The 27,978-nt window shown below is 44.9% G+C and overlaps 1 protein-coding gene across 1 annotated transcript in view; it reads right to left on the bottom strand.

Annotated features, from left to right (window-relative positions):
• SEL1L3 (SEL1L family member 3) overlaps positions 1 to 27,978 on the bottom strand; it is a 93,763-nt gene that overhangs the window by 52,952 nt on the left and 12,833 nt on the right. Inside the window, exons 2-9 of the mRNA XM_090267007.1 lie at positions 27,391 to 27,961; positions 15,685 to 15,811; positions 13,907 to 14,028; positions 13,437 to 13,552; positions 10,702 to 10,760; positions 4,475 to 4,607; positions 2,786 to 2,918; positions 1,148 to 1,288 (exon numbers count right to left, since the gene is read on the bottom strand). Coding sequence (XP_090123133.1) covers positions 1,148 to 1,288; positions 2,786 to 2,918; positions 4,475 to 4,607; positions 10,702 to 10,760; positions 13,437 to 13,552; positions 13,907 to 14,028; positions 15,685 to 15,811; positions 27,391 to 27,961 — 1,402 coding nt within the window. The remainder of the gene's footprint in view (positions 1 to 1,147; positions 1,289 to 2,785; positions 2,919 to 4,474; positions 4,608 to 10,701; positions 10,761 to 13,436; positions 13,553 to 13,906; positions 14,029 to 15,684; positions 15,812 to 27,390; positions 27,962 to 27,978) is intronic.

Below are 27,978 nucleotides of genomic sequence, written 5' to 3'. Positions count from 1 at the left end.
GAAATCTATCCCATCAAACACGGCCATTCTCAGCAAGTTCTTACATGAAGAGCTCGGTTTCTGCAATGCCCTGACTCGGGCATCCAGCTGTAAACCAGGAACACCACAGGTTGCCTCTGACCACTTTGGTAGTTATCATCATCCCGTCTCTGTATCCCCTTCCCCAGGCTGAACACCTCCAGCGTCGCTCCTCTTCCTAACAGACGTGGTTTCAAACGACCTCACAGCCTTACAGGGTGTACTTAATTACTAAGTGAAGCCAAATTGCAACGGGAGAAGCTGGCCACATCTGGGAAGACCCTCAAGATGCTACATAAAGTGAACTTTAAATAAGGGGTCTCGAGTTCAAGGGCCTATGGGCCAGGCAATTAAGCGCCATGCAAGAGGTAGGCCAGGGGTGCTGACACACAGAAGAGGCCATGGATGGCCCTACAGGTCTGTGCCAACCCCTCACCTCCAGGTAGGCGAGGTGGCCAGGTCTTTGGGTTTTTCCGAGAAAAGCTAAAAATTCGCATTGTTACACAAGGGTTTTTGATACTGGTAACTTTTTTTTTTTTTTTTTAATTGGCAACAATGCGTGTGCCAAAGCAACCACATTTGGGGACCAGCTCTGGCTGTAGGCTGTCCACTTGTGGCCTTGGCTTTAATTAAAGAATTGTTTGAGCCCTGGCTGGTGTGGCTCGGGTGGTTGGAACATTGTCCAGTAACCAAGAAGGTATAGTTTGATGCCCATTCTGGGCACGAATGAGGCCCATTTGGGTATGTGCAATCCCAGTACAGTCACACACAGGAGGCCTCCAATCGATGCTTCTCTCTTGCATCAATGTTTCTCTCTCTCCCTCCCGCTCTCTCTAAAAGCAATGAAAAAATGTCCTCGGGTAAGGATAAAAAAAAAATTTAACTTAAAAAAAAAAAAAAAGAATTGCTCAAGCAATTCCTAAATATAAGATTTCGTATTTAGTGTTGGAAATGTGCATAGATATACTGAGGGCTGTGGACAAGGCAGAATTTAAATTTAAAGTTAAGCTAGAAAACTAGGGTTAAAAATAACTTGGAGGAATAAATCACCAAAGAGGGCGAGCGAAACAGTGGGAAAACAGGGAGCCTTCCAAACCGGCGCCCAAATGCAAGGCAGAGACACAATTACCCATCAGCGGACCCATCTCCAGCAAGGCCTGGAACAAGCTGTGGTGCCGGGCTCTTAGCTCCTTTTCCCAGGGGAAGGCTCTGCACGTCAAGGGTCTCCCGTACCTGCGCCTCAGGTCCAGGTAGGAGTTCTGCAGGTCACCTGCAGGAAAGGGGAGCATAAGTCTCACCTCTCTTCACCCCTTCCTCCTAAACAGAGCTAGAAATAAGAGGTCAGAAAGAACGCTATCGAGTATGGGTGCATCAGGGATTTGAAATTGGTCCAATGCCTTTGCCTTGAGGTCACAAATTCAAAGCCAAGTCCAAGGGAAATGTGCCAAAGTTGCTGATGGCTGTTGAATAATTCTGCAGAATGAGCAGCTGGCCTCGGACTGGTCCCCAGGAGGCCAATATCTAGGCCATCTTGTTGGCAGTGTGAGCTGAGAAGCCAAGCCCAAGGACCCCCAGGGAGGCAGGCAGTAGATGTTAGCAAAATCTTCCCAATGCCCACAAATAGATCAGCATGCAAGGCTGGGCTTCCAACTCAGGCTATCTCTCCTAAAATTTCATCAGTTATCAAAATCAGTTTCTTTCCTGGTCAGGATATTCCTGTTCCTATATATCTTCCCCCTCTCTGACAGCATCGTATTTTCTGGATGACTCAGCGGTGAGAGCCGCAGCTGGGGACCAGTAAAGCCTATTCTTAAATTGAATTGCAGGAGCGCTGCCTTTCCACATTTACCTATCACCATCTCTAATCACTCCCTGGGACTGTGTTACGCAAACCCTATTGGACCGGGGTATGTTCAAGACGCATCCGTTCCTCCATGGCCCGAAACAGGAAGTTTGGCTCTGGAGATGGTGAGATACGTGGGCAGGGCTGAAATACTCAATTTGCTTTTGCTGATGGCAAAGGCCCCGCAGGAACTTCTCTTCCAGGAGAAACATATGTGACTAACTCTACTGCCACCATACCAAGCAAGCAGATCCACAGCACAGAGAAATTGATAAGGGCCAGATCCAAGCTGGGGCATTGGAAGACAAAACAAGACAAGACCAAGTTTTATAACAGATAAACACCCTGCATGAGTGAACAGGTGTCTATGCAAATATGAGCAGGCAGGCAAGCAATCTATTGGAAATTCATCCCTTCTGTTGCAAATTACCAATGTTTTCCAGAATGAGTCGATTTCAAGGATTTAAAAAATAAAACCGAGCCTTGAACAACAAAGTCATTGTTCAACATTTCTGAAAGCTAATATTCAGATATTAATGGTCCAAGACAAAAGTGCACCGACGGGGAAACATTTCTAATGATTAATTTATTTTCCAACTCATTTTTATTTTCTTAGGCTGGCCCAAGACCCCATTATGAATGGGAATAATGAAATGCGAGGCTCAAAACACTCTCATTTGTATTCTTAAACTAAATCACCCATGGTTAAGACTAGGAGGCAGGTTGGGCTGTTGGTGGCTGCAGGCCGTGTTCGAATCCAGGTGGAAGGCACACCTGTACTTGCATCCACCTGTGGGGGTCATACTTCTCCCCATTGGTCAAGTCATGTATGTTCCATTTTAACCCCGTTAGAAAGAAGCCAAACACATTGACACGCACAAATGCACAGAGCTAAGGATTGATCTCCTGAAGTTCCATACTTACATGCTGCGGGGCTCCCAGCCCCTTGCTGTACTGTGGATGTGTATACAGACACTATTTCTTGAACCTCTGCACATCTTTCATAGTATAACTTGATTTGTTCAGCGACTTGCTTCTCAAGGAGGGGATTAAAAATCTACAAGGCAAGAAAATCAAATGAACAGCTATGGTCATCCAACACCCCTCAATGACGATGAGGCTGTGTTCGGGCTGACTTCCTTATCCCACTGATAGCACTAGCACCAGCTGCCTTGTTCGTACTCAGATCACGGGATCTGGACTTGCAAAGGGGAGGGTGTAATTCAAGGACATACTGATTCTGGCCACTTCCTTCTCACTTTTTTTTTGTGTGCCATATCCTCTGCAGAGCTTCTTAAATGTCAGGATTTCTCAGAGACAAGGCCTCCACCCTCTTCTCACCCCCCACTGCGTGCTGTCCCCAGAAAATCATATCCATCCCCCCTTCAATCCTCAAGGGATGCTAAGTCAGCTTGTAGTGAGCTGGCTGCCTGGGAGCCCTTCTCAGGCTTGGCAGCCTCCTACTCAACCTCCAAGAGCCAAATTCAAGGTCATTGCTTCAGGGCAGCTTCCCTAAGACTCCAGCCCACCCTCACCTATTTGCCCTTGTTCCCACCTCAGCGCTCCAAACACTGTGCTCCCATCTCAATTAATACACTTACCATATTCTTTCATGACTTATCTGCCTAAGAGAGATAAGGAAGCTCCTTAAGAACAGAGGCCTTATCTCAACTCACTGATTTTCAAAATGCAGATTGTGACCCATTTTGAGGGTCTTAAATCATTTCAGTGGGTTGTAACAAGCAGTTATTTTTTTTTTTTTTTTGTAAAATAGAACACAGAATATTAAAGTACATTACACACAGTAAGAGCATGTAGGTACTCAATAAGTAGCAGGTCTCTCAAAAGGGTTACTAAGATGCACCTATGGGTGGTAGGGATTCCCATTTTTCCACAGTGGCTTTGTCTAGTGGCTCCTGCTTTTCCCAGAACAATCCCCCCAGGGTCACAGGAATGAAAGACTGTTCCTTGTTCAGGTATCCAGTGATCTGTTGAGCCAGGCAGAAAAGCCACCACTGTGAAGGTCCTTTGTGGGCAGCCCTGCTCCCCGGGCAGCAGCTCACTGGCACTGGCTGGAAGGCCTGGCCAGTTCCACCTGTGGGCGGATGTGAGCCCATCGACAGCAGATGCACTTCTGAACACAAAGCCCTCTAGGCCAACGACCCGAGTGTGAGCCGGGGCCCGTGATTCTGAAGGGAGCGAGGGAGCAGTGAACAGAACCAAGAGTCTCATCTGCTAGAGCGGCTCCTCTTCTGCTACTTTAAACAACAGCATATAAAAGCAGCTTTACCAAATAACTAAGACTCTCTCCTTTCATTAGCTTAATCACTGGATAGGCAACAGCCTGATAAAAACCTACTCTATAATTAAGCCAGTGGTTATTAAAACAGAGGAAGTAAATGGTTTCCATTTTATGAGTACTAAATGAACCAAACGTTAACAGAAATCTATTATCGCGTTAGCTAGGGGAAAAGACTCAATATTAATAATGTTTGAGGACAGAGCCGATGAGAGATCCAGCTTAAATAAATCTTTTGCTTACACAGGGTTCCAGACTCCTGAGCCACATACCCATGAGCACCCACAAACTTCACCTCGATCCCCTGGGCTCACCTGTGCTGTGTGCAGAGTGTGGAGACGGTAGTATTTCAGGGGTCCAAAAAACCCTGCGATGCCGGCCACATACCTGCTCCCTCCAATAATGAAGTAACCAGCAGTGTCATTATAATGGAAATCCTCCCGGAAGCTACAGAAAAACACAAATCCTTCATGTTCCAACCAGATTTTTTAAAAGAGACCCTTTTACTGACGCTCATTGACTTATCCCAAATTTCCATCCACCCCTCACTCTGAGTTCTAGGTGAGATGGTTGTGGGATCACAGCCGAGTTGGGCTAGGATTCCAACTCTGCTCTTTACCAGCTATGTGATCTTGGACCAGTTGCTGAACTTCTCTGAGAGTGAGTTTTCTCATTAGTAAATCAGTTTCTCACTTATAGGATTGTTTAAAAAATTAAGTGAAATAGAAAGACATAAAATGTCTAGCCAAGTGCCCAGCTCACTGTCAAAAAGGACCGGCTATTGAGATTGGTGAAATTGGAATCATTAAAATTATTTGAAATTGCTAGTAATACCTGTAACTATTTTGCTCTAAAAGGAAAAAAAAAAAATGTTGAATGGATAGAAAGTATCTGTGGAGGAAAACCAAAAACATATCCTATTAGGTAAAATTATGTAAATTCAGAGTGAGGAGGAGGAGGCCACAGCAAGGTCAAAGGTCTTGGCCAATGACAAGAGGTCAGCACAGGTGATGATTGCAAGTCCACTTTGCCCTGCAAGACGCAAAGGATCAGGAAGGAAAATGGAAGGAAAACTGGGTTAGCGCAAATAAAATGCCTAAAGTTGTTCTTTGCAGCATTGATTACATTCACCAAAGATGAGAAAACTCCAGGTGCCTTGGCAGTGAAGACTGACCCCCACCCCTCCAATGGGCCTGGCTGTGAGCTTTTTTACTGCACAGCTTTTAAAGGACATGGGGCTCTGAATACTGGAGAGATCTCCTAAGCACACTGCTATGTGAAAAAAATAAAAATCTAAGTGCAGAATAAAAGATATACTTTTTATCTAGGAAAGAGGAGAATGGATATGTATGTGTACACATATATTTGGTATTTGCATAAAAACTGTAAAGTACACACAAGAAACAGATCAGTATTTCCCCACAGCACGGGGTGGGGAGCGGCTGAGGGGATGGAAGCAAGACATCTAACTATACCTTTTCATATATTTTGATTTTTTAAACCATTTAAAAATTAAAATAGGAAGGTGCGATCAGAGCATATGTGAACGGCAAGGGGTGGGGCCAAGACAAGCATCAGGTGAGAAGCCAAGCAAAGAACAAAGAGCCAGGGAGCACAGAGGGCAGATGAGCGTGGAAAGAAAGAGAGCAAAACATCAGGCAGGTGGCCAAGAGTCCGGTGGGCCATGGCGGCAAAGGGCCAGGGTGACGCCTGTGGGGACAGAGCAAGCTACCAGCTGTTGGATCAACAATCCGGGGTCATCCCAGGAGAGGTGATGGACGGACTGTTAGCAAGGAACCTGACCCTCAGCAGGTACACCTGTCTGGAGAAGAAGACAAAAGAGTGACGGAACGGGCACCTGCAGATAGCACCCACTGACGGCAGCGAGAGTGAATGCTTAGAAACACGCTTTATACAAAGGCAGCCTCACGTGGAAAAAAGGGTTTCATCTCCTGATAGTCCTCTTTGCAGAATCTCGGAATTGAAAGGCCAGGAGAAGAGATGATGGTCTCCCCCCACCCCCACCCTTTTCTTTTTCAGGTGGAACTTCAAAGTTATTCTTTCAGAGCTGTGAATCGATTCTGTTTTTCAAGACCTTGGAAAGACTTGAACCATCCTCCTGAGACCATAGCTGGCCCTCAGTGGAGAGGAAGCAATGTTTCTGCAGTGGAAGTTCTCTTAACAGAACTCCACTTAACCAACCTACGAGCTCCCCCAATGGCCAATCCCCACAACATGCTGGCTGCTTGCTTACTGGAACCTTAGCCTTATCATTTTAACAATGGAGAGAATCCCAGTACCTATCTACAGGTGCTGTGAGCATTAAATGAACTAGTATTTAAACAAAGCATAGAACAGTTCCTGGCACATAGCAGGCTCCATAGTTTATGATTATTATTACTAACCTAGTCCAATGTTGAACTTTTGCTGCCATCTCTTGAGTTACATGCTTAGTATGACTAAGATGTGTTTATTCCCAAACCTGTTGTTAATGCCAACTGTATGATCATTTACTCGTACAACTTAATTAAATATTATGTTACCCAATAAAATCTGGATGGGGCAGAAGTTGTTCATTCTGTAAAAATTGAGTCGAATACTTCGTGTATACTCAGTAAAAAATGGTTACTAAAAAATGTGTCATGGAATTAAGACAACTGTTTGGAAAAAGTAAGTGAAGACATCTAGATGGATTTTGGGCTCTGATCACTTCACAAATATCCTCACTTTCTTTTCATTGGAAGAAACAGAGATTGCATGCTCTTTATGCAAGGAGATCAGAGAGTATGTCAATCAAGAGATTCATACTCAAAGGAAAAGCTCTATGTAGAAAGACTGGCAAGGGAATGTACATTTCTACTTTTTAATTAAAACAAAATACGGATCATTTTTAAATGCTCTTTGCTTTAACTGAGGTTTTCAACTGACTAATAAATTACTTGGTCCCTTTGGTACTGGATTGTACTTATAGCTTTTTCTCCTCGTTCTCAGGATATAACCAAATAGATCTCTCTATGATGGTCTCCAACATTTCTCTCCTCTAAAATTCTCAGTGGCTGCACAAAGATCACTGTGATTCCTTGCCCTGTGCACACCGCTCTATGGTCATCCATTTTGCTGACAGAAAAGCTGAGCTAGACTCTTCCAAAGCCCAGGATGGTCCCTTTCGAAAACCTCTGACACGCTGACACACTGTCTTTTATCTGGACATCGGAGCGTGTCCTGGTTTATTACTGTGGAGTACCGGCAGCCCGAAATAAGGGACGATAGGCAACATTGTTTAGCAGACCTCACTCAGAATTAGGAAATAGCTGTCCCCTTCACTTCGCATCATTCTCATCTTTAATGTCGTTCCCTCAGGACCTGCTCTAAATGCTGGCCCCGTCATCTTCTCAGGCTGCCTCTTTCCTTTCCTTCCCAGCACTCACCACAATTTGTAATTTATATTTATTTGTAATTTATACTTATTTGTGAGTTTGTTTGTTTAAGATCTATCTCCCCCACAAGACTTTTTAGCAGGGATTGACTGTATTTAATCCAAGAGTCTAGCACTGTGCCTGGCATGTGGCAGATGCGCCGGGTGAGTGAATATTTCCTGGATGGATGGATGGATGGATGGATGGATGGACGGACAAACAGACGGATGGAGGAACTCAGTGCCATACAGGTCTGCAGTTGCTGCCTGTCAGCAGCATTGCTGACAGCCTCTCATTCTTGATAACACTGCACTTCTGAGCACTTAGCTACTGATCTTCCTATACCAACGTTGTGGGAGAGCTGCTACCATTATGTCTGCATTTTGAGAACAAATACAAAGGAGGTTAAAAGGTTTTCCTTGGATCACCTACAAACATCTGGGATATTTAGTTCACTGCCTTGGCCCACTCTGACAGTGGGATTCCAAATATCTAACCTCAGGGACCCCAGTGGGCCTGGTGTGAACTCTAGTCATTCTGTTGATGGGGGAGGTTCCAGGGATCGGGGAAGGGCCGCTGAGGTGGTGGTGAGGGCAACCTTGAATCCGGGCATTGCCCAGATCACCAGGTAAGGAGTCACCTCAATGCTTTCACTGGGATGTTGAATTGCCATGTCCCTGGAAGTCAGTCCTCATCTCTGCCATCCTCTATGACCATACTGATTTTGTCTTTTCTTAACATGGTGATTTTTTTTTTCCATCATGGATTCTTTACATTAATTTTGACTGTAAAAAAATATTGTAGTACAGTAAATGTTATTTATCATGATTACTGTTATGAATTGAATTGTGTGCCACCTGAAAATTCATATGTAGAAGCCTGAACTCCCAGGGCCTCATCATGTGATTTTATTTGGAAACAGGGTCATTGCAGATGTAGTTAGTTAAGAAGAGGCCATACTGGGGGGGTCTTGAATCACATATCACTGGTGTCCTTATAATTTGAGGACATCTGGACAAAGACCGACACACACATAGGGAGAACGCCAGGCGAAGACTGGAGTTATGCTGTCACAAGTCAAAGAACTACCAGGAGCTGGGAAAGAGGCTGGGATCAGACCCTTCTCTGGAGCCTTCAGAAAGAACAGGGCTCTGCTAACCCCTTGATCTTGGACTTCTAGTATCTAGAACTGCAAGACCATACATTTCTGTTATGGAGGCCACTTAGTTTATGGTACTTTGTTCTAGCAGCCCCAGAAAACTGATACAATCCTAAAGGGTTGTTTAAATGGTTGCCTCTCTCACCTCACCCTGATCCCAGTCCTGGATCATACTGTGATCTCTCCAACCACTATTCACCCATGTTAGCCTCTAGATTTCTGGGATTTAGGAGAAAAGGAAGCTCTCACATTAAAAAAGAAAGAAAAAGGAAGAATGAAAGAAAAAAAGAAAGAAAGTAAGAAAGAAAGAAAGAAAGAAAGAAAGAAAGAAAGAAAGAAAGAAAGAAAGAAAGAAAAAGAAAAAGAAAGAAGAAAGAAAAGAAGGAAGGAAGGAAGGTAGGAAGGAAAGAAGGAAGGAAGGAAGGAAGGAAGGAAGGAAGGAAGGAAGGAAGAAAGAGAGAAAGAAAGAAAGAAAGCGAGCCTATGAAATTCAATTGGTTGTCATAGATGTCCTGGGGCTGGAATTGGGTGTCGAGGGAGAAAGGGGAAGGTATTATTTTAGACTCCATACCCTGAAATGCAAACCCTTAAATTCTGGGGTCCCCTTTGTGAAATAAGGCACTTCAGGGGCTTTCCAAAGAGCTACAATCATCTGTTTCACCAAAGCAAACTCCCAGGGCTTCTTATTCTCAAACTCCTCAGAGAAGAGCCCACAGCCGCCAGTTACCTGTCAATAACACTCCCGTCTGTCCACTTCTTTTGGTCTAAATCCACTTGGTGCACTAGAAGACTTCTGCTGATCTTGGGCTTGGTGTCCACGCTACAATATAGCTATCAAGTTACCACTGACCTTTTCTTTGTAGGCTAAGGAAGGACACTTCTTTAGCCTTTCTGTATAACTCTAATCCTTTAATCCAGCCATGAAAATAAGAATTATTCTATGTGCCCAGGGCTAAAAGGAATCAGCTTGGCTTCAAAGTAAACAGAAATGGCGGGGATGGGGGCGGGGGCGGTGGGGGGGGGGGGGGGTGTTGAGTGTCTGCCCTTTTATTCCTCTGGCCCCTCCCCTGTTTGCTTTCCATTCTGTAATAATTGGTTTTCAAGGAAATGTGGGTTGTTAGGGGACTATGAGTGAATGGAGCCTATTTGGAAAGGCAGCTTTGTGCTTGGTGGAGTCAAATGACTACAGGATGGAGGAATGACCCCTGAACCCCAGCCTAGCTGAAGTGCCCAGAAGTCCTGATACATTTCAAAAAAATTATACACACGAAACTAGTAATTTTTGTTTCTGTTCTTTAGACTTTCCTTAAGCATTTGCTTATGTGCGTGTGTGTGTGCGTACGCATGTGTGTGTGTAATATCAAGCTGTGATGAGGTATCTCTCGTTCTGCCACTATAAAACCCACTATTATACAGGGATAAAGAAGGTAATTCAAAAAATTATGAAATACAAGGCAAGAAACCCAATTCTCAGTTTCTGTACCTCTTGTAGAGAACAGTTCTATAAAGATGAAAAGTTACACCAATATCAATAGTTGCATACATTTCAAATTTAGATTATAAACATAAATATGAGGACTGTCTGCTTTTATGTTTTATGCTAGGCCAACATTACCAACTATTCTCAATAAGCAACATTAATATTTTGATTTATTTTTCAGAGTCCTTTGTATAAGATAATTTTCAAAGAAAATGAATTATACGAAGTGCCACGAAAGAAAAGAATTTACAATGAGATCTGGAGAGAGAAGTCGTTTCTCTGGCTTAGAAAAAAAGGTGATGAGGGAAACAGGGGAGTTTGCGGACAGTAAAAAGGGGGAAAAAAGTACAAAGACCAGCCACAGGGCAGACTAGTCCATGCTGGAAAAGCTGAGCAAGGAGCTGTGGGAATGACATTAGGGTAGACGTCTAAGGCATGAAGATTCCTTAACCTTCCGCCACACCAACGACATTTTCAATCACTTACCTAATGGTCTGGTTGTGGTATCTTTCCAAATCCTGTCCGAGGCTGGTGGTTACTACGATCTACGGGGGGAGAGAGATAAAAGAATCACTTATGCCTCAACGCCCCATATCATAAATACAGTCCTGGGTATACATTGCTCAGAGCGTGCTGCACAGACTTTTTTGATCGGTTTTGGCAAAAACAGAATCAACACTTTATTAACCCTGTGTATATTGGACTTAATACATTTAATTTCTCCAAGTGATTTGTGGTAAAAAAGACCTATAAAGCAGTGGGTTTCAGATATTTCCAAATGACAAGCCAGCGGTTCATTTGGTAGATTTGCGCTTCAAAGTGTGTTGCGTAGAAAGACAAGGAAACGTGTAAGAAACAAGGAGTTTCTGAAATTTTACTCGAATTCCATGAGAGACGTAGGGAGGAAAAAAACGATTGGTGCCGAACTTTCTTCAAGCCCTACTGTTTTCCACCCTCTTTCCCTAAGCACTGAGAATCGTCACTGTCATTTCGATGGTGACAATGTTTTTGCCCCAGATATTATTAGCTGTCATTAGTTGTCACGTATTCTTCTCAGTGTCCTGGGTTACCGTTAAGGGGCTCTTTTCACTCTCCCAAGGCTAGGCCAGAGCCAGTGTTTGCCAAACAAGCGCTGGCCCAACTAGATTCTCAAAGGTGTGCCTGCAACACTGTGTCTATGAAAGACAAACTAACCTGTAAGAACCAACCCAATTTAAGCCCTGGCTGGTGTGGCTCAGTGGATTGAGCACCAGCCTGGAAACCAAAGTGTCAGCAGTTCAATACCCAGTCAGGGCACATGCCTGGGTTGTGGGCCAGGCCCCCAGTTGAGGGGTTGCAAGAGGCAAGCACATATGGATGTTTCTCTCCCTCTCTTTCTCCTTCCCTTCCACTCTTTCTAAAAACAAATAAATAAAATATTTTTAAAAACCCAATCCAGCCATATACAGTATGAAGGAAGTGACTCAAACCAGTTGTTTCTCTAAACCAGCCACTCACGTTAAGTCAGTCAATTTGTCAAAGCAATGAATACGGTAGTCCCACCACAGAGGTGGATTTTGTGCAGAAAAACAATTAAGTATTGTTTTGGGACCTATATTTTTTAGGCAGGCCAGATGGGATGGAAAAAAATCTCTTTTCTTTCTACCCCATCTGGTCTGCGTAATTCTTCCCTCCTGCTTTATCAGATCATGTGCTCTGCCATTGAATTCCTCTCTTTAATTAAAGAACTACTTTGATTTACAATTCTTCTGCTCCAGAAGCTTCCGTGACACCCCGCTGCTTTGCAAGTAGAAATCTAAATTCCATGATATTCAAGATTTTCCACTTTCTAGCCCTGAAGACAGTTTTTTTCTTCGATTAGTGTTCCACAGTCTGCAAATTTCTACTAAGGTCAAGCTGGTTTATCCTCTCCCCTACCTAGTGATGTGCTAAGATGCTCCCGGCTCTCTTCTCAATTCTGCCCATCCGTAGGATCCTTCTCTCTGAAACCTTCCCCCGAGCATCCCAGCATGAAGTGCTGTCTCTCTTCTCTGAATCCGTATGAATCATTCAGCAATGAAGCTAACTTTATGACATTCCTTCACCTGCTCAATGTTAATTCCCTAAATAGTCTCTAAGTTCCTTGAGCATAGTGCTTTGCATACAGCAGGTGCCAAATAAGATCTTGGATTTGCTCTGATGATCTCATACCTGTCTAAGTGACACGGCTAAGCTGACTTCTTAAGAGAAAAACAGCAACCAGGCTAGAATGCCATCATAATCGTCATGTAAATAAGCAGCTAAAACACGAAGCACAGCTCTGTCCCCTAACATCGTTACGGGAACAAACGAACATACAAACAATTCCCACTACCGTTTCACACACTCTTCTCAGGAAAGCAACAAAGACTGACCTGATTTCTTTTCTCTTCAGAAAAAGGAAACATGATAAACGTACCCACCAAGGGAAGTCTGTGTGTTATCTAATAATACACAAGACAAACAAAGCGTCTCTTCCAGTTTTGTAGCTGGAAAATCACAAATCAATAGGAAAAGCTGATGAGAAAATGAAGTCACCAGAGAAAAAGGAGCAGACTGACATTGTGTAGATTGAAAAATGGAATTGCCTTCAATTATAACAACAGATTTGCTATAATCCATAAAATCTGTGTTATGACAGTTTGAAACAGTTATGCGTAGTGTTTTATAGCACAAAGTAGATAAAGACCCTTCGTCCCACCAGAATTATCACTTAGGTTTGTTAATTATCATTTGCCTGTTTATGCCAAAAAGAAGCAATTGTTTCAACCACCAAACACAGCAAACCATTTCTCAACTCAACTAACTAATAAATTTCCTGGAAAAAATAAAGTTGTAGATCGATAACACTATATAAACCTGGCTGGTGCTGCTTTACCATTTATCTCTACAAAGCCTCTCTCACCAAGGGAAAAACACTGAACTCTTCAGATAACTGTGGCTATAGAGCTGGCTATTTTATTTACTCAGTCACAATATGGTCGAAAGCAGCACTATAAAAGCCAATTAAATGGAATGGGAGTCTTATGATTTAAACTTCCATCTATAAAAGTTTGATTGAAAAAGTGTATAGCTGTAAAGCATTTATCGTTTTACCACAAATTTGTTTTTAGAGATTTTCTTGCTTCCTGACTTTTCAACAATGCTTAACTGGACATGGGGACATGGCCATGGTTGATGGAGGAGCGAGTGCACATAGATACCTGGCCTCCGCTGAACGAGATATCCAGGCGAAACCACTCCTTCAAAGGTAGCGTGAATTTAGTTTTGACAGCAAGGTCTTCTCCTTTGACAAGATGCATTTGGATATGCAAGTGGCCTAAAAGGAAAATGAAACCTCGTGAAACTGACAAGGAGTGAATGAAGTGGCTACACCTTCTCAACCACTGTCCTAAGGAGCTACCAGACTAGATTATGTTCCTTCTTCCTTTAAACAAAAACAAAGCAAAACAAAAAAATCACAGAAATGCATTCCTTTGTAAAAAAATACAGCTATTTTAAGCTTCCAGGAAAAAAATAAAAAGTTTAATCTGAAGCCCCCATTTGAAAACCATCACTCTCACTAAATTGCCATGTGGACAGTATCTTCCTTATTCTGTTCAGACATTATTTGCCCATAGACAGGACATACAAAATGGCAATATATTGTTTTAAGGTTCTGTTTCATACTTACCCTCTTCAGTAAGAAATACAGAAGGTGTGCCGTACATCTCATTAGAGTCAACAAAGTACAGAATCCCGCAGAGATTGGCCTTGCAATAATGGAGTAAATAAAGCCACAATGAAACAGTAAACCTATAAGAGCAAGGGGGAAAAAATTCTGCAGATTGATATCATCCAAGAACAGGTAATTATAGTTTAACAATGACCAAGTAAATTGCTTTCTTTCCAACGAAGGGATGAATATGCCTTCGTGTTCATCATGGGAGATCAGCTCGCAAAGCTTGATTTTTGAGACAAAGGTAGTTATAGTAACTGTAAAAGACAGGAGTTAAGCATCAAAACTAGCAGACGTTCAACCTGGCACCTAAAACTCTGCTTCTGCACCCCTCGGAGAATCTCACGTGCCTGCCATTTGAATTCGTGATTAAGGCTTATAAAGCCAGACACAGAATGAAAATCTGGAGTCTAATAGGTGATTTGATAAGAAGCTATTCTAATTTCGATGATTAAAAGAAAAAAACATAATTAGGGCTTTTTGAGCAATTTTATTTCTTTCAAAGATAAAAGGGTAGGGTAGAAAAAAAGTCATAATCTGCAAATGGCACCACTATATACTAACTGGGACACATATACACTATTTTAAGGCATATATTAGGTTGAATATCACAGTTCTGGCTAATCAATATGGAACCACTAATCTAATTGTTCCATTTCTGGTCTGGAGCTATTTTAGTTGAAAAAAAGATATAATATACCTGTGATTTGTGGAGTGAGAATAAAGTAACAGTCTTCAACTTAACTAGGACAGATTTAGCCGAGATATATGTTCCATCAATCACTCAGCAAATATTTGCTGAGCACTTGCCTTGCGTCGTACACTGTGAGTGACCAGCAGCTCAGAGATGAGGCACTGGGAGTAACTGCAATTTGCTCATGAAAGAGGAATCAAGGTCAAAACAAATGCAGAGTTCTTTCTATCACTCCAGTAACCAATTCCCAGTTTGGGGTTCAAGTGGCAGTGGCCTCAGGTTCTTTGGGGATATAACCAAATAAGTCCTGTAGAATATTCTGGGCTTCATCATGTGGCCTCCAAATCAGTGGTAAGATACTCAGACAGATGGTGCCACACAGCTCCCTCCTGACCCACCCAGCTGAGCAAGCTCATGAAAATAAGTTATTACAAGGAAGCTTAGCAAGAACATACGCTCAGTAAAGTGACTCAAGATCTTCCTACAGCCAGCAGCATGGGAAGAATTAAATCACTCTGCTAAATCCATCCAGTCTGAGGTGAACCAGGAACCGTTTTTAGCATCTTTAATTCAGCAGAAGGGAAAAAGAAATATATACTGGGGTTTTGCTGAAATCAACGAAGATCAGATGTGGTTGAGATTTCCAGCAGCTCACCCAGTCTTGCAAGACAGAAAAGACAGGGCAAAGGCTGCAGTCTGTGCTGGCTGGCTGGCTGGCTGGCCGGCCACACTGGGAGCCCTGCAAAAGCCTCAGGCTCCAACACCTTGCCCCATCTGGTGTCCTTCCTGGGACCGTGACAGGGCAAGTCCTAGGCACATTGAGGATTGCTAAGCACCAGAATATAACTCAAGAATGCTCTGGGGTTTTCAGGTCCACAAATTCTGCCTCAGCCATGTAGGTCTCAACGTTTTTCAAAGCATATGAAGAAGGTTTATCCTGTTAAGGGATTCTACCAGTCTGCTCTGGGCCTCAGATGGAAAAAAAAATAAATAAATAAAAGCATGTCCCCACCAGCCCCGATCGTCTGTCCATTCTTACACAGGGTAATCTACCCGCTGGCGTCGGGTAGCCTCCAGCTCACGGTTCCGAAACCTCGGCAACTTCTTCACAATGCCCGTGTTCTCTCCACTGGAGGCATAGAGAAAGCCCAGGAGGGTGACCACATCTGCCAACAACAAGACGGTTGCCTTTCAATTATCTCCAGAAAAGCACTGCTTCCCAAATCCCATTCTCTCCAGAACCCTCTGCTAGCGGCCCTCAAACACTGAAATGACACAGTCTGCAAATATTAGCAAACACGTACTGAACATGGAATATATGCGTACGCCAGGCACGCGTACTGAGCGCTTTACAGAGCGATCCCACTTAGTTTTCATAGCAACTCCATAAACTAGATTCTATTATTAGTCCCATTCTACAGAGAAGTCCCAGGCCTACGGAGGTAAAATAGCTTGCCGCAGGTCACACAGCTAATACACAGTAGATCCAACGGGCCCAATTCAAGCCCACCTTCTTCTATGTACTTAACCATTTTACATGCTGCCTTTCTAACATGAAGCAAAGCATTTAAATTTGTGTCGTAAGAGTAAGTTAACACTTCAGTAGCACACACTATGGTCCACACTACTGTAAAATAGTAATTGAATATAAAAAATATATATAAATTCATTTAATCCTCATTATTATTCCCAGTTTACAGAGGAAGAAACAGAAGGATAGCTTCCAAAATAATAATTCATATTTATTTAACACTTAGACCAGTGGTTCTCAACCTGTGGGTCGCGACCCCTTTGGGGGTTGAACAACCTTTTCACAGGGGTCGCCTAAGACCATCGGAAAACACATATATAATTACATATTGTTTTTGTGATTAATCACTATGCTTTAATTATGGTTGGGGGTCACCACAACATGAGGAACTGTATTAAAGGGTCGCGGCATTGGGAAGGTTGAGAACCACTGACATAGACTATGCCCAGGCGGTATGCTAAGTACATTTCAGGAAAAATCTCATTTAATTTCACAGCAATCTACGAGATGGGTTCTATTATTATCCCCATTTAATAGATGAAAACACCGAGTCTTAGAGAAGGTTGCATAATAAAAAGTGAAGCTAGGATTCAAATGCAAGCAGTTTGGTTTCAGAATCCAGGCTCATAAATTTGCAGAGTTTTCTTTTCTTTCTGTGCAGACTTTCCTTCTATACTCAACATAATACCATATGCAAATATTAATAACCATACCCCTTAAAACTAGAGAAAGAGCCTTCCTTTTTATTTTGCAAATGTGGACCAATTCTGTAAGCTCTAGAAAAGAGGGTGTACATAACACATTTTAAAGAGAGAACTGAGTTATTCCGACTGTATTTAATACCTATGGCTTTAAACAAGGCTAAGGTCAATTTCTTACTTCCTATGCCTCCCTCCCCCCAAAGAGAAACGAATTCACTGAACTCAACCTAGCAATAATAATCACTTTTCTTCTTCTTTAAAATGTTCCTTGGTTTAAACGTCCATGATTAAATGGTAGAAATAATCTATTTCCCTGGGCTTCTTGGAGACGGAAGGGTTGATTTCTGTGCCAGTTACCAAATTCCAATAAGGGCACAAATTACGGGAATGCCCCAGTTCTCGTTTCTCTACAAGAAAAAAAGTGTTTTATTATATAGAGAGGTACCTCTGGTTCATTATCACCTGGAAATCACAGGAGCAAAGTTTACAGCATCTCAGACTTCTGTGTATACGTCTAATAGAGTTAAGTAAGCCAAATTTTCCCCAGGGCCCACAGATCTATTTGTTTTGTTATGTAGAGATGCATTTGAAACTCAAAAGGGTGGCGTTATCCCTGCCAATAGAAACACTTCAAACATTTTTTCTTTACAATTTGAGCTCAATTTGGGCACACTGCCTTTGCTGGCCTATAACGGGGCCTGGGAGAGGGGATTACAAATGAAAATACTGCAAGTGTGTCTTTGGAATCTGGGAGGAAAAAAAGTCACCAAGAGGTTGAGACCAGCCCAACCCTGGTTTGGCTTCTGCGGTGTTGAGTGGAACAGAACAGACCAGATGGCCATGTCAGCCCCCACCTCCCAGGAGGCCCTGTGCTGGCGATTGCTGTTGAGTTATCCGGTGTGCATTAGAAGCAGCTATCAATATGAGCAGGATTCGATTCTGCCCAACCTGACTCCCGTAAAGGGAGGCTTCGTAAAGGAGATTTCCAAAGGGAAAGGAATGAAAAGTGAATGCTGACAAGCCTCTCCCTTATTTGGGGATCAGAGGAAAGCAAGTTGAGCAGGAGAAGTTGCAGCAAAGGACAGTGTAGGGAAAATCTAAGACCCAAAGATCTAAAATCAATTTACAAGAACATATACCTTCTGTAGCCAACAAGACCAAAGTGATGGTGGTTTTCCTGTGAAATTTGTAGCTTCAAGAGTTCTATGATTAGGAGTTCTACTGCAATTTTCCCTCCGTGTTATAGTTTTACACTTAATTAGAAATAATTAATGAGAATAAAATTTTGTAGCAGGAGAGGACTTCAGAATTCATCTAGCCTAGGAAAACATACAGGCTTATTTTCTAGTAACTGACTGTTGCTGCCTGGAGTGCTATAATTGGTTAGTGATGGCTCTCCTAGGCACTAGAATGGGGAATAACAACCATTGCCAATCAGCAAGAAAGCAGTCACAGGCAGGCCCTGACCAGTGTGGCTCAGTTGGTTGGGCATCATCCTGCAAAGCAAAAGGTCATCGGTTCGATTCCTGGTCAGGGCACATGCCTGGGTTGCAGGTTCCGTTCCCGGTTAGGGCACATGTGAGAAGCAACTGATCGATGTTTCTCTCTCACATTGATGTTTCTCTCCCTCTCTTTCACCCTCCCTGCCCCTCTCTCTAAGAATAAATAAATACAATCTTAAAAAAAAAAAAAAAAAAAAAATCCACAGGCAGGAAAACCAAGGTCCAAAGAGGTGAACTGGCTTGCCCAATTTTCTCCAGAATGTAAGCTCTAAGAGAGCAGGGACATTACTCTATTCATTGTTCCATTCCCAAAGCCCAGAACAGCGCCCAGCACTCGAGAGAGGCTCCAGAAATATTTAGCGAGTGAGTAAATGAATTAACTAACAAATGAATATCGTAGTGGCCAAGCCAGGATTTGAGCCTCTCTCTGGCCCAACACTTTCCACAGTTCTACAATGTGCCCCACGCTACCTAAGCCAAATAATAGTCTCTTCCTTTCAGGTTTTTCCCCAAGTCCATTTCTTTGGCTTTTCCCGAATGAGAAAGTTAGGTAGGATAAAGGCATCATTATGACACAAACATAAAATGCCAGGAAAAGTTCAGGTTCAGCACTCCCCCCCTTGACTGTTTTGCTGTGTTTCCTCTGTTTTTAGAGCCAGAAGCGGCATTAGATATCAATCACATGGTGCAAACCCTTCCCTTTGGAGGCAGGAAAAGTGGTAGGTGTTGCTGAAGGTTCTATAGCTCATAAGACACCCAGGTATGACTCAGAACTGGTGTCCCACTACAGACCTGTGGGAGACAGGCAGGCATGGTTTGAAAGACTTTGTCACTCACTGTGTGGAGCCCGCCCAAAAAAGGGAACTTGGGTCTTAACCAGCAGGTTTCTTATCCTTCATGTCCACTGTGAATCCTACCCTCAGGGGGGATTTTAAAGATAGAATGGAAATACAATGTGGCTTTTAAGGAAAAGGGAACCTGCTCTGTTTTTCTCTGAATAGCCTCAAATCCTTGTCAGTAAAATGTGAAGAACAGACTGATTAAGTAAGAGGAAATGTTTCTGACCTTGTGTAAAATACCTGGACATTTCAACCCTGTATTGATCTGCATTTCCCTTTCACTCCCTACCATTTGGGGAAGGGCTGCATGTTTTCCTTATGCATTTCCACGTGTGGAAAGTGGATAAAAACCCTGGCTAATAAAGAAACGGGGGCGGTTTTCCTCAGAGGAAACCTCCTCCCTTCTTTCCTCAGATGGTGAGTGTCTGAGTAGTTTCTTCATCCACTCCGAGAGACCCAGAGTCTCTCACAGAGACCAACGAGCTTTTCCTTAAACCTCGTCCCACACCACCAGGCCTCCCTGAGGACTGGGGCTGATGTTCAGCGGGCACGCGCCTGTGACGCCACACTGGTTGTTAAATACGGAAATCTGTCCACACTGGGTCAATGAATGGTGCGACCTTGAACCTCCAGGGTCCCACCAACCGCCACCTACCCCCTGGCCTCTCCATCCGGGTGGAGCCTGGCTCAGCAGGGACCTCCAGCACCATGCTGTTTCAGTGCTGGGGGTAGCACCTGGGGACACTGGCTGAGTGCCCCCCTCCCCTTCTGGTTGCTAGGTACTTTGAATATCACTCTTGAGTGAGGTGCCTGGGAGGGTCACACAGCCCATCCATCGGCCAGTTCGGCTGAGCGATCAGAGCCCTGACACAGACACCCGCCCCAGGGAAGGTCCCCTTCCCACGTAACAAAGCCCTGCTCCGGTGTGCGTCAGAGTGTCACAAGGATGCAGCTGGGCTCCTCGGCCTGTGTGTGGAGAAGTTAAAGATAGTCTTGTTGCAAGGAGTAACTGTGACAATAAATCTATAAACAGAACCTAGAGGACAAGTTAAGATGTTCCAACCAGGAGAAGGGAAAGCTAGATGCAGGCAACTCAACATGCTTTCCAAACACAGAACATTAAAAGGACAGTGGTGACAGTGAGTTTTGTTTTCCTTAAAGCCACAGACTGAGAACAAACACTCTACTCTCTAGTAAGTAGGATTTAGGTCAGAGTTTCCCTCCAAAAGATAAAGATGCTAGGCAGGGAAGCGAGTGACTAAGAAAGTCTATAGAATATTCAGTACTAAGAGTCTGAAGAATTAAATAAATTCCACTCCCAGTGGTTTTTCCTCCAGACGTACTTATTTGTGTGCACAAAGATACATGTACAGAGATGTTTGGCCAAAGCTTGTTGTGAATAGTAAAAGACTAAAAACGAGCTGCATGACCACCGTCAGGAGACAAGTTACGTTATAGGCGGTTGGGCCATGGAATGCTAAGCAGCGATCGAAAGGAATGAGGTTGTGTAGCACGTACTGACATAGAAAAACCTCTGCTGTACTTTTAATGAGCGCGGGACAGAGTTTATAGTGTCCTCCCTTGTGTGTATGAAGAGAAGAGGCCATCAACATAATGTGTATAGATGTAGAGAACTTTCTGGAAGGAGACACAAGGAATGAGTGTTATGGAGTTCACTTCTAGAAATGGCACTAGAAGAGTATGGTAGGGGGTGGCATGAACCCTTTTACACGATCTGAAGTTTTTAAACCAGGTACACGCATTACTGTTCTGGCTAAAAGGGAGGAGCACAACCCTTCCTGAGCATTTCTGTGCAGACAGAAAGAAGGAGCTGCCCACGTTCAGAAGTGGTCCTGCCCTGGGCCTCCACGAATGTGCCGTCTGCTTCCAAGAGACAGAGTTCACTGGGGGAGGAAAACAGGATGATTCCCATGGGTAAAAATTCAACTTAAAAAAATGGCATTTCTTCTCATTTAGAACCTGGGTTAGAACCGTATTAACATGTTTCAATAAAAGACTGAAACAGCAAAGTCAAAGGAATCAGGAAACCTGGACTTCTGTTAAACAAGCACCATGAGCCTTGGCATCCCCCTCTGCAAGAGAGGATGAGAAATAAAACCCTTTCCCCTGGCCATGTTATGAGGCTTAAATGAGATAACATGCATGGCAAAAGTGTGCTGAAAATCGGAAAGGGCAGTGTAGATACAAGACATTAATTAGTGTTCTTATAGAAAAATTCAGACTTCTGTGATTAACTGGGGGTAAAAAAGGAACTAAGTCTTTTTTTTTTTCCTAAAAGCGCCAAATATATAGTTCTTATAATAATAAAAAGTCTCAACATGTCATTGATTTGAATAGTCCTGCTGCATAAACTGATATTTTTGCAAAGATAAAATCTGGCTCCAATATTTGACTTAATCTTCTATTAGTTTGTTATAATGGAATTTTGTTCTAAGAAATCATTCTTCCAGTCCAACAGGTCTGCAGATGAGAATAAATTCTTCGTGAAAGGAGAAGAGAGCAGAAAAGGAGGAAACCGCCACGTCCCCCAGTTTCTGAACTAAGAGGAAAGGTTAGAAAAATGGCCATAGAGCGAAACACTAGGACAGCATGTTCGACACATCTCGGCGGGGCTCCCACCTGCCTCTCCAGTCTCACTTCCTGAATTGCTCATCTCCACTTGAGATGCTACCTGAACAAACACATAGCTCGAGGGCTGCTACTACGCTCCCACTTTGTGGTAGACATGGGTGATCAATCCACGTGGCTCTCTCTCTAGGCACAAACTCAGCCTCAGAATCCTTCTCAACACCACATTCCGGGGAGCCACACCCATCACTCTGGGTCGGCATGCAAGACGAAACCTATTTGCCATCCCTCACGTCCAAGGAGCCCCCCCATCAGGCTGCGGTTCCTCCTCTGGGTGCCTTGGCTCATGCTTTCCCTCCTTCCTGGACACCCTTCCCTGTGCTCCTTTTCTGACTATGAAAACTCTATTCAGCCCTGGCTGATGCGGCTTAGTGGATTGAGCACTGGCCTGTAAACAAAACGGTCGCTGGTTCGATAACCAGTCAGGGCACACACCTGGGTTGCATGCCAGGTCCTTGGTTGAGGGAGTGTGAGACACAACTAACCAGTGTTTCTCTCCCTCTCTTCCCCTCTCTCTGACAATAAATAAATAAAATACTTTTTAAAAAGGGGGGGGGGGGGGAGAAAACTCTACTCAGCCTTCAACTCCCTGTTCAAATGTCACGTCCTCTGTGAAGAAGCCTAGCAAAGCACCTAACACATAAAGGCTACGCAATAACTGTTTCTCAATGAGCTAATGAACTAAATAAATAGTTTCATGGCATCACCCACAGTACAGACTAATAGTTAAGTGTGGCATTTGGGAACCAAACTACTTGGGTTCAAACTCCAGCTCTATCATGGATAGCTGTGTGACCTTGGACAAGTTACCCTACTTCTCTGAGTAAGTATTCCCCTCTGTAAGTAAATATGACCTAGAACACTGGGCAGATCTAAATCAGACACCCACCAAAAGCACTTTGCACAGTGCCTGGCAGTAATGGTAAGTGGCTCTTCCCGTTGGCAGCTGTATTTACCTCCCGCATAACCACCTAAAGAGGGGGAAGGATCATGTCTGCATCTCTGAGCGTCCAGATTTAGTAAAGAAATCAGTATATAGTAGGTGCTCAATCCATCTTTGTTTAATTGAATTAAATATGACACACATATGGGATGGTGGGTAACAATAGGGGGCCAAGGGAGGCCAAAGGGCAGAGAGTTAGTTTACGATCGTGGGGATCAAAAATAGGGGGAACAAAAGGCTTCGAGATGGCGTTGGGGAAAGGTTGAAATCTGAGCTGGCTGCTGACTAAGGGTATAATTTTTGCCAGGCAGATAAGGCAGGTGGCAGTGGTAGGGAGATGTTGGTGGGGAGTGGGAGTCAGGGACAGCAGCTATCCCCGGTAAAAGGACCTACTGTAGCCAAGGCACAGGGGTGTGGAAGCAAACTGATCAGACTCGGGCCACAAGGGCAGGCACACAGGGTGAAGGGAAGCTCGTGAGTGGCTGCAAAGGAGAGTCGCTGATGGGGAGGCTGCGGCCTTAACCAGCCCAGCCCAGATGGGCTCTACCTGGGAAACGGCAGTGTGCGTATGTGTGCGTGCATGCGCGTGCACACGTGTGTGCACTCCAGAGAAGGCCCAGAGCCACCAGCTACCCCCACATGCTCTCTAATGTGGCAACACAGCAATGGGACGATGCTGTCCCAGTGTGACGGTCACACATAAGCACAAGACACAGAAACAGAAAGGTCCTTGCCCTTGGCTAAGAGCATTTATTACTCAATCTCATCACTCAGTGGACGGGCACTGCACCCCTGACACAGGCAGGCGCTGTGCTAGGCACTAGAGCAACACACCCAGGACCCTGGCCTTATGGGGTTTGCATTGCTAGGACGGAGACACTCAACCAGCAAAACAAAACAAAACAAAACAAAAAACCCGATTAAATATAGTTAACGACAACGTTCAGTGACACTAAGGCTCTGAAGGAAAATAAAGGTGATAACGATGGCATGGGGGTGGCCGGCGTGGGGCTGCTGTCTTAGATAAGATGGTCAGAGAAGTCGCATCTGGCGAGGGCAGAAGTGAGGTAAGACAGGTGAGCCGAGAGAGGAGACTCTCAGGAGGAGGGACAGTAACGCGAATGGCCCAAAGTGGGGATGAACTTGATACACTACAGGAGAGCAAACAGGCTACATCAGGTGGGCCAGAGAAGCACGGCAGGAGATGGAGCCGGGAAGGGGACAGGGACAGATTCCACAGGCCACAATATGGGACACGGGATGACCTTCTGTAAGCTGTGGAAGTGACTGCCTGCAGGAGCTGAGGTAACCTGCTTGCAATGACTGCTGTGTGGGGGAGGACGCAGAGCTGGGCAGCTACCTGCAGACAGAGTCCTGACAGAGACCAGGGTGGCTTAGGCCAGATGACAGCAACACGTGGTGAGAGGCGACTGAACATGTGCTCTCGTCTGAAGACAGAGCCAGCAGGACTGGCTGGCCTTTCACAACAGGACGGGCCAGGAAGAGAAGTCTGACGGGCCTACAGTTACTGGACTGGAGGCTGATTTCTTTCTCTCAGTGAGTTCACCTATGAGTCAGTCAGGCACATGTGTGACAGGTGAGGAACCACAGCTCAGGCCCAGTCCCCTCCCCCAAGGAAACGGACAACAGTAAGTAGAGCCACAGGCAAAGTGTGCCTGGCCACCTGTGGCCCACGCACCTGGAATGCAGCATGAACAGGTGCAGAGGAGGACAGGTGGCCGAGCCAGGGCACACACGTGTCCTGAGAGGCTGCCCACTTCTGACCTGGGAGAGGTTTATGCAGCAGCGCCAGACAAAAGTCTACTACTGCACTTCTGAAAATCAGATCCCCAACCTGGCCTGGGACGAGCCCAGGCAAAGCGGGTGGGGCGCAGAGGTGTGTGTGCAGGAACACAGCCCTGCCTTGGGAGCCTAGCCTCAGACTTAGCCTTTGTCACACGGCCACTCCCGCCGAGCTCACGGAGCCTCTGTGCACAGGGACTTTGGCTCACTTTATAAAGGAAAAAGAAAATGAAAGCAAGTCAGGCAGTACTTCAGTTCAGATGAGGGTCCCTTGTAGAATACCAGGCACTTGACACAGAAAACGTTCTTCTGCACCGGCTACCAGTGAGTGCTGCAGACGGGGACTGGACATGAAAGGCGCCCCCACGGCTGCCTAATGCCATCTTGTTGTTCTGACTTGACTCTTGTTCATCAAGAGTCCCCGCTAAGAACAAGCCAGAGGCCTGGCCTCTGTCCACCTCACAGCCGATGTCAAGAACAAAGGTCGTGGACACTTCCCACAGGGCTGCGGCCGACGCTCTTTTGATTTGTCTTTTAAGGAGAGGGAACAAATCACAGCCGTGTAAGCAGAGCTGGTTTTGAGGTGGCACAAAGCTCCCCTCTACTTTCAGTGACTCTCACGCTTAGAAAAGGTTTTCCTCTGCGTTATGTTTCTGTTAAGATTGGTTCTCGACCCAAAAGTAATGGTCTGAAGATAGGGAGGAACCCTGAGCCCTGTGAATATGGGAAGGGACAAAAAAAGAAAAAAAAGAACATTTCAAGGGTATGTTCAGGTGCCCCAAGAACTCAGCCAAATGACTTCATTTGAAAATTTCCAGCTCGCAGTTCAGCCACTCTTTAATGAGAAATATGTGATCTGGCCAAACATGAAATGGGATCATTAAGCCCTGACAAAATAGGAGGCAAAGCAAAACTGTGGCTGTGTGTGCCCTGTGCTTCCCTCCTCTGGACACATCAGGTCCCTGTGTGGAAGGTGTTCCAGGCGGACGCTAGCACGGCTTCGGCCTGGAAGAGGGACGGATGCACACAGATCATCCAAATGCATGCAGCTCAGCGATTCCAGACATTTAATTACCGCTCCCCACCCAACGCGCACACACAGGAAAGGAATTTGCCTTCTGCTTCTGGATATCTCTGACTTAAAGCACCACTCAAACATGGGATGAGCCAGACACAGAGCACAGCTATTAAAACAAAATGTGGGATGAAATTGTAGAGAACACGACACAGGCACAGAAGTGCCTGTAAAAAGTGGCAGAATCTCAATCAAGTTGATAGTCGAGTTAACAGTATTAGGCCCATGTCAGTTTCCCGGTTTGGGTCCCCTACTCTAGTTACGGAAGACGTCACCATTAGGAGACCCTGGGGGAAAGATACGCAGGACTCGCTACCATTTTTGCAACTTCCAATGAATCTATGATTCTTTCAAAATAGCTTTTTTTTTTTCAATGCCAAATGTGTTGATTCTATGGCAAGTGGCTTCTGCCTAGCGATGGTATGTAGTTGGGTAGGCCTTTAAGTTTTCATTATATGTGGGGCTGTTTTGGGGTGGCCCCAGGAAATATTCACTGGCATCGTTTTCCCCGTATACTTAAGGCACCTTGCCCCAAGCCAGTTCTCTTGAAGATTAGGAGATGTCATGCCCTTCCTGCAGAAGGGTCTGCTATCATAGACCCATGGGTGTCCTCCACCCACCAAGCCTGCCTGGTGGTCTGACCACAGTACTTCTAAGATCAAAGTTCCACCAGCCCTGCCCCTGACAGGGCGGTTCTTGAGCTTTAGGGCACTTCAGTCATGGGCATGGGCAAATGCTGATTCCAGGGCCCTGCTCCCACAGATCCTGACTGAGTAGTTAATGGATGGGGCCTGGGAATTGGTATTTGCAACAGGAGTCCTAGAAGATTTTGTTACATGTCCCGGTGCCATATTTTGGGAAACACTACCAGAAGTGGGTGGTTCCTGAGAGCATGACCAGGATGGCTCCCCATTGCAAGGCAAGGAGAAGAGCTGGCAGGTGCTCAGCATCCACAGAGCAAGGTGCCTCCCCGCATCAACAGAGAGATCTTCAGACCCCCTCCTTCTGAGGGCAGACAGCCAGAGAGCTCCAAGCCCAGTGCATAAGGGAGATGGATGAAGGCCCCGGGAGCCTCCTATATGGATCCCTCGATGGCTGTGACCATAGGGCATTTAGGATAAAAGGCAGAGCTCGGACCGTATCATCTATCATCAGGGCTAGTTTTCCCTGAGTGCTGATTCTGTGCTAAGCAAAGTCCATGACATTTAATTCTCACAACGCTGCCCTGAGGGAACTGTTGTTTATTATTCCCATTTTACAGAGAAGAAAACCGAGGCTCAGACAGTTCCAAAATTACACAGGCAGAGAGGAAGCGGAGGAGCCAGGACTTAAGGGCCGCAATGCTGTACTAGAACTAACACGGGAGGGACTGTGGAGGGGAAATGGGAGGAAGATTTCCCCAATGCTTGTTTCGTGGCCTTGATGCTCCTTCCCAACTTAAAGCAGATCCAATCCCTCAAGGTCCCCCTTCCGTGGCCCCTCTGTCCCTCCCTCACTTTCATCTTCAGTCCTGTCCTCTCTCTCTCTCTCTCCTCTCCTCACCTTTTTACTTTTCCCCTCTCGTCCCCAAAGTCTAAAATTACAGGCTCCATTTTCCTTGTCTCCCCCACTGCTAATATAAGAATTTTCTCCTGCCCCTCTCTGACAATACAGGCTCTCTGAAGAAATGAGGATCAGGTTCCCAGCAAGGCAAATGACCTACCGGTTTCAAGAGGACACTGGGGAATCGTGTTTGCCCGAAGGTTCCAAATATAATCCATGTTCCACTCAAGGCACACTTGATGGTCTTTGAAAGGGCGTTCAAAAGGTGGGACTGTCTTCAGCAGAGTATAATTCTTTGCAACAGCATGTAGCAGGTTTTCGTCCCATTTAACATTCACGTCTCCGCCACTGTATGTGTGAGTAATCCAGGCTCGGAGTATCACCACCGACACGGATATGGAGTGTCTGATGAAATAATCATCTCTGTACACCATGATGCTTGGAAATTTCACCTGGACTAGGTGTGTCCTGCTTGTGTGAAGATGTTTCTCGTTCTTCCATCTCTTTTTGTACACAGGGATGCTACTTCTGAACTCAGATGAGACGACGGCTTCCAAACTGACCACACAAGGCTGAGAGCACAAATACTCAACCGAGACTTCAGAAATGTTGCGAACGTTTCCTTCAACGACCGTGAAATAGATGAAGTCTTTGTAAGCCACGCTCTGCTCCGCTTTGGGAATCACCGTCGTCGTCAGAGAGGTCTGCCGGCCCCAGGATGGTACAAAATTCTGAAAAGAAAAAGCAT

Source organism: Furipterus horrens, unplaced genomic scaffold (genome assembly GCF_987537825.1).
Source record: "Furipterus horrens unplaced genomic scaffold, mFurHor1.1.pri manual_scaffold_2, whole genome shotgun sequence".
NCBI classification, from domain to species: domain Eukaryota; kingdom Metazoa; phylum Chordata; class Mammalia; order Chiroptera; family Furipteridae; genus Furipterus; species Furipterus horrens.
This window is presented reverse-complemented; position numbering and strand designations above follow the sequence as displayed.